Here is a 7162-nt window from a genome sequence, read left to right on the forward strand (position 1 = left end):
GAGAATGTCAAATCATTCCATAGTTTTCCCTTCAGTGTTTATGCTATGCTTTATTCAAATTGTATATTTTATAAGAAAAAAACATATATATTGTCCAAAATAATTCTGTAGAGAGTAGAAAATTATTTTAAAATCATTAAATATAATAATAATGGTAATTTTTATATTGAAAAGCAATGTTTGAGGTTTTTGATGTGATAGTTTAAACGGCGGTGTAAACTCTCAAAAACTGTCATGTGTCAAAAACCTGCCAACCCTGACTGTAAGTATTATATAATCTCCTGTCTTTCAGGTTTGAAGTTCCTGGTGCGACTTTGTGGAGATCTGGGATTAAATGAGGCAGCAGATTATGCTGCAAAACTGAAGAAGGCAGAAAAAGTCAAAGAATTGAAAAACCAGGTAACTTTTCACAACTAATTCACAAACCATTTAGAAAAATGTAATGGCATCTGTTCCATAAAAACTATTGGTGTATTATTAAGCTCATCTTACATGTAGTACATGTAGAATATCAAAACCTTATTTTGCAGAAAATACGTTTTAGTTCTAAATTTTCATTGATTCAAAATTTTTGTTAACAATTTACGTTTAATTGTGTCTATATTTTTTGACTTGACATTTTTCAGCATTTTTGAGCATTCACTGGTAATACGTGAATCTATTTATGCAGAGATTCCCCTGCTTCCACAAAATATATGAAATCGGGGCTAAGGAACTCTTGAAATTATTTTCACACCGGGCCCTGAATCTGATGAGGGCAGTCCTGCTACTGGCCAGATATGTGGCATGGCTACTGCTTGTGGGATACAAACTGGTGTACTTATCATATTGTGTGGATTGATACTACCTTCATGAATGTGTTTCACTGCTGCGGAGAATGTAGTTCCCTTTTTCTACTTTAATATTATTCAGTGATTTCTAATGCTCAAGATTGTTCCAAAAATCTGTACATTTTTTGTTCTAGCATATTTGAGATATAAGTAAGCAGAGCTCTATCCAATGGCTTATAATTTATAACACGTTGCTGTTTTCCTTGTTGACTGACGTAATATTCAACCTGATTTTGAGATGCAAAAAAATTTCATTATGTATTGAAGATGGAGCTTTGGTTACCTCAATTGTTTATCAATTTGTTTTTCCTCCCATTTCCAATTTGAGACCTTTACGAGCCTTAACAATCTGGACGTATTAAAAAAAATTAGACTAAATAAAAAGCTAGACTAATCGTGTTTTTTTTAAATTGGAAACTGATAATTGGGGGGGGGGGGGGAGACCGAGAAAAGTGGAGCTAATAACTTGTAGGGGCTCTGAACAAAAAAAAAGCTAATAATATGTGATGGTGTTGGAATACCCTTGGTGTGTTTGTACCTTCCGTTATGGAGAGGACTCAAAATATAAAACAATATTTTCGTCAAACAGGATTATTCTATGTTTTAATATGGGGCAAAAAGAATGATTAGTCACATGAAAGTAATGATATGTATAAGGGTAGAGTATAAAATTAGTGATGGTTTATCAGGATGCTATTACAGCATGCTATTAACAAACCTTCCTATTCTTCAGCCAGGACTATCAAAATATGATAGCATAGATAAATGTAGTGATGAATTTTGAGAGTGATAGTGTGAAGAGATTTTGCTGTGTATGCATTTATTTGGTTATATATATATGTAACACACAAAAATAAAATAAAAAATATGGAAGAATTAATCAAATATGTTTCGATTTTTAAGCGAGTCGCAAGTAGTGGAAGCCGTCCTGGAAGTAGGAGAAGCAGCAGTCGGACATCTCGAGATGGATCTGCTAGCAGTCATAGCAGTGAGTAATGATATCTGCATATACAAAGACTTCTCTCTCAATATATATATATACAGTTGACATGCATTAATTACTTATGCCATATTTTATCATTTTTCATCAGCCCTAAGTCCCCGTCAGACTAATTCTGGACATGGGCAAAGTTCATCAGGCAAATCTCGGACAAGTGCTGCTGACAGAATTCTAGAAGTAGATGAACCTGAGTCTAAGCCACTCGGTAAGATGTTGATTGAGTACAGAAAGTATTTTTATGTTTTCAGAATGATTATCATTCTAACGTAGTCACTGTATGAGAAAGTAATGAATAGTATTATTATTTTTAGAAATGGAAATAGCACTTCAATTGATGTTTTCCTCAGACAACACATTTTCTATTACTTAATCGCCAATTTAAACTGCCGATTTTCATGATCGCAATTATGGAAACTGGAGACATTTGAGCATTTTTCTAACAATTCTACCAAATAAGAACTTTTAGGAAAAGTCCTTTTGAGTTGCAATTATGGTATAAGAACTTTTGATAGCTTTCTATCTTATAATTTTTTTATAGATATACTAGACATTGAGGAATGGAGAAGAGTGAATTAAGCCATAACGGAAAATGTATGCACAAATATCACTGTTGGTTTGCAAGATGTGTATGATAGACAGGGCCACAGTTTGATGCTTGGTCAGCTGGGATAAGCATGCATGTTGCCCCCCCCTCTTTTACGACACCCAGGACACCATGCCCGTCTGCTCCCTTTCCCCTAGTTGCAGCTCTGATGATAGATCTAGACTACCTAAACATAAAAACATAAAACTGATGAACGTGACTGAATGAAAATAAATTGAAAGAGAGGAAGCATATATATATATTGTGAGAACCATAAGAACCCTAGCGTGACAATCAGCTCAAGAGCAGGGGTTCTCAAACTGTGAGTTGAGCCTCCCTGGGGAGTCACAAAGGTTTCTGTGTAAGGTGCTAACCCTTCCAAATTTTTAAAGCTACTCAATCAGTGCTAAGATTTTTTTAGCACCACCTTGATTAAAAAAAAATACGGCATACAAATTTTGGCTTTGAATGGAGGGGGGGGGGTTTAATGGCAAAAAGTGAAAACCGAAGTAATTTATGCAAGTCCATACATTTTATTATAAAATGCTGACAACACAGCCTGTCAAGGAAACATATTTTCTGGATATTGATATAACACATATTTCCTAACATGAAGAAAAGTCATCTGGTCTCCCACCAAGACTCGAACCCAGGCCCTCTTGCAAACCAGGTAAGCATGCTACCATCTACACCATCGGAGACACGACACTTCCTTCCTTATTTCACGCACTGTGGCGTGAGGTGCTGAAGTAGAGGCATTAATAGCCTCTCTTAGTTTTAACAAATGGCCACCAGGTGGAATGGTAGAGTCCCAGTGAAGACCAGATAATTTTTCTCTCTGAGTTTTCCTTGGCATAATATCCAGAAAATATTTGTTTGCTTGGAGCTGAGAAAAAAGCCATCTATCTCTCACAGCCTACTGTATTACAGTTTACTGATAAATGTTTGTGCATATGTCTCTATTGCTATATACTAGTCGTTGTCTTAACCTTTTTACTAGGCTGCACTCAGGGCTGGTCTGGCAATTGGCACCCGGTGCAGAATCAGTAGTCAGCGACCCCCCCCCCCCCCCCACCCCAGGCGCAAATCGTGTCGGAGGAGGAAATTTTTTGCTAGTCGTTAATTGTCCCGTAAAATACGGGGCAGATTTATTCTACCATATTATAAGACTCTTGGTGTGGTGATCGTCCCCATCACCCCCACCCCATGGTTGGATATTAAGGGACGAAGAAGTCGGAAAAACTTTCTTCCTAGAATGGGATTACTGCTATTTAACTTGTAAACAAGCATAAAACCCAACTTGTTTGATTTAATTAACAGATTTAAAAATATTTAAAAAGTAAAACGTCACACATTTATGCAGGGTGCTCATCGCGAAGAAAATCCATCTTCTTCATACTCATTTTAATTGAATTTTATGGTAAAATACTCAGAGTGCACGCATCACGTACGGGCTAAGCTGCTAATAAAACTGGTTAAATTACAGTGATATTTTTCCATATGATTTCTTTCATATTTATAAAACTCATGGGAACTTCATTTGAAATTATCCCTTTCAGACCCAGTACTAAGAAACGGAAGGGGCAGGTAAACACCAGCTAAAGCACCAGGACCTGCAGCTTGGGCAGGCCCCTCTAACTATTCTGAGGCAACTTAGGCGGTACCCTGAGCCGAATGGGGGGGGGAAGGCACTTGTAAATCCTCCTTTTTCTGAGCATAACTATTTCAAGGAGACTCCAAGAAAAGGCTGCTCCCGAGAAAGCAGGCTGCGGCCCTGGAGAAGGGGCAGAGCTGTCTCAAGAGCATCATGGGCACCCAGGCAAAGTGGTTTTTCTGAGGCCCTACCTAGTAAATTCTAGGAAATTTTAACTAGATCTCATTTTTGTGAGGCCCTCTTCTCTTGAGGCTTCCAGGCTGTGCCCGGGTGGGCTCATGCGTTAAGACGGCACTGGGAAGGGGTTGTTTTTTCTCCCTGTAGATTTTTTTTTTTAACCTCTGGGACTTGGCTTAAATTTCAACGATAATGCACAATTCTTGAAGTTTGGGCTGAACATTCCCGAGGTTAAAAAAAGAATATCTCAAGCGAAAAGAAGCAACCACACGTTTGTGCATACCGGGTGCTATAAAAGGATTATGCATAATCACCGGTAAAAGTGATAAATGTTGCGAAATTTATCGAACTTACCGAGATGATTGGTGATTATGCATTACCGATATGCTTTACCGATTCAACGCATTTACCATAACATACATTAATGCTTACCGTAACATACATAGATACTGTCTAGGAGCCTCATAGGCAGCTTTATCGTTTGTTTCTGGAACAAGATCCATGAAACTCCAAAAAAGATGTTCAGTTGTGTATATGTACGGTTTGTTAAAATTTTTCATACACACATATGTTACACTCAGGGGCAGCTCGAGACAAAATCTCTACCCGAGTGGGACAAATTTTTGGGCTTCCTGACCTCCCCAATTAAAAAAAAAACCGTTTGTTTCTTTCGCTTTGTTTTGATGCGTTCTAAGAAACAGCAATATTTTACGTCATAACGTATGTCGAATTTCTTTTGGTCTTTTTCCTTGGATTTGGCGCTCCTAGAGCGGGCAGAAATAATTTTCCTATTTTTTGTCCTTTTACCTCGAACTTAACAGCCCTCATATATATAGAGAGGGCACAAATAAGTTTTCCTAAGTATTTTTTTTTTTTTTGCGTTTCCACTTCGGATATAACGACTCTCCTAAAGCAAGCAGAAATAATGTTCTGTAATGTTTTTCACCCTTTTACGCCGGATTTGGCGCTCCTACTAGAGGGGGCAGAAATAATTTCCCCATACTTTTTTTTTGCCCTGTCTACCTCAGAACTGGCGCCCCTCCTACAGTGGGCACTAATAATTTTTCCAAATGTTTCTTTGCTCTTTCACTTCAGATTTGACGCCCTTCTGGAGCACACCCAATGCCACCGAGCTGCCCCTGGTTGAAGTAATAGGAAAGTCTGACGAGTCGGATGGCTGGCCAGTGATCGGGCTTTTCGAAAAATAACCGTACCATTATATACACTCAAACCTTTTTGTTTTTTTTTCGAAAAAAAAATCTAATTTCGGTCATTTTTCATGTATATTTTATAGATATTTTTTTATAAATACGTCTCTTAAAGATATTTTTCTAGTAATGTATATTTAACGCGTTTCGGCGCCCTTTCGCATTTGGTGCCCGGTGCGGTTGCACCGGTCACACTGCCCTAAGACCACCCCTGGCTGCACTCAGGGATGGGAAGAGAAAAAAATCTCTGTTGGTGCAGGACCTGTTTTTTTTTTTTTTTTTTTGGTGCCTCTTTAAGAAAAAAATCTCTACCCATGCTGGACCTATTTTTGGCACCCCAAAAAAACTTTTTTTTTTGGTCAACAAAGCATTTTTTGCCCTTCAACTCAGATTTGGAGGCCTTCTTAGAACAACTCCTGGCTGCACCCGCAATGAGATTTGAATTTATATTCTTTACCCCTCCCCCCCTCCCCCACCAGAATAAGAAATAAACAATTCAACCTCTTTAAGAGGAGTTGGAAAAACATAGAAAATATTTTGCACTAACCAAATTTTGTATTGTGCCTAACATGAAAAAAAATTTTTTATTAAGCTAGTTTGTCCCAACGAGGTTCGACTACATATGGAATCAATAACTTCTGTTAACGAATATTTTTGTGCTTTCATCCCAGGTTAAAAACTACTGCCATATACTCTGAAGTAAGATAACAATAATTTATCAATTTCAGATCTGCTCGAAGTCTCTAGTTACATGCAAGACCGCCCGAAAACTTCTTCAGGGAACAGGGAAGTTGAAGATGAATTTGATAATGAAGAACTTGGAGATGATCTTCTACCAGACTGAAACTGTTGTTTGAAATTTTGTTCATTTTGATCGGAACCAATCTAGTCAATGTAATTAAAATGATCAAATCACAGTTGTGGCTTCCCAATATTTTCTTTGTATGAAACAGGATTCATACCAGGGCTGGACAAATCTATTGCCTGACATGCCGGGGCATGTTAGAATTTTTACCAAGCATGTATTTTTTTTCAACCACATGCATGATGCACCATATGTGCATCAAAATATTGATTTGGGCATATAATATTAACTCCAGGATACTAACTCTACTGTAAAAATTTATTAGTGTCTTGGTGCAAATTTATTCTTGTCCTAGAGTCTGTTATACATACATTAATACATATCAGAAGAAAATGAATTTCACATGATTCTCAGAAACAGTACTGACAATCATAACAACATGACAGAGTTGTAGCGGTAAGGGAGACGATAACGGGGAGGGAAGCAAAACAACTTCTGTTCATAGGGTTACAATAAAACTTCCGTTAATAAGAAAAGAGGTTAAAAAAACGGGAGGGGGGGGGGTGGTTGTTATATAAAATGAATTTCTTTCCTTTGCGTTTAGAAGGGATATCTCGTCCGTGATTGTTAAATGGTTAAAATCTCTATGTTCCGTTTTTTTAAAACAAATATGGTCATTGATTGTTACATGACAAATATGGAAATAAATTTTTATATTTTGGATCGTAGAATTTTACTTATTAGCTACTTTTTCTGTTTACTTTAAATTTCAAAGAAGAATAAAAACTTGAATAGGCTTTCTCAAGGATATTTTAATGAGAAAAAAAACGGGCGGAAATGTCTCTCAGAATACGGGTCTCATATGGTCTAAGGCGACTTGATAAGGGCCCCTTATTCTAGTGGCT

At 37.3% G+C, this 7162-nt stretch overlaps 1 protein-coding gene across 1 annotated transcript in view; it reads left to right on the forward strand.

Moving 5' to 3' along the window:
- The window catches only part of nompB (intraflagellar transport protein 88-like protein nompB), a 44267-nt gene extending 37843 nt beyond the window's left edge, over positions 1-6424 (forward strand). The window contains exons 22-25 of the mRNA XM_089253169.1: positions 293-399; positions 1734-1818; positions 1922-2035; positions 6181-6424. Of these exons, the coding sequence (XP_089109295.1) occupies positions 293-399; positions 1734-1818; positions 1922-2035; positions 6181-6296 (422 nt within the window). The 3' untranslated portion in view covers positions 6297-6424. The remainder of the gene's footprint in view (positions 1-292; positions 400-1733; positions 1819-1921; positions 2036-6180) is intronic.
- The last annotated feature ends 738 nt before the right edge of the window (positions 6425-7162 follow it).

Source organism: Pholcus phalangioides, unplaced genomic scaffold (assembly GCF_987345545.1).
Source record: "Pholcus phalangioides strain wild (caught in Gottingen) unplaced genomic scaffold, Ppha-v1.0 ptg000032l_1, whole genome shotgun sequence".
Taxonomy (NCBI): Eukaryota; Metazoa; Arthropoda; class Arachnida; order Araneae; family Pholcidae; genus Pholcus; species Pholcus phalangioides.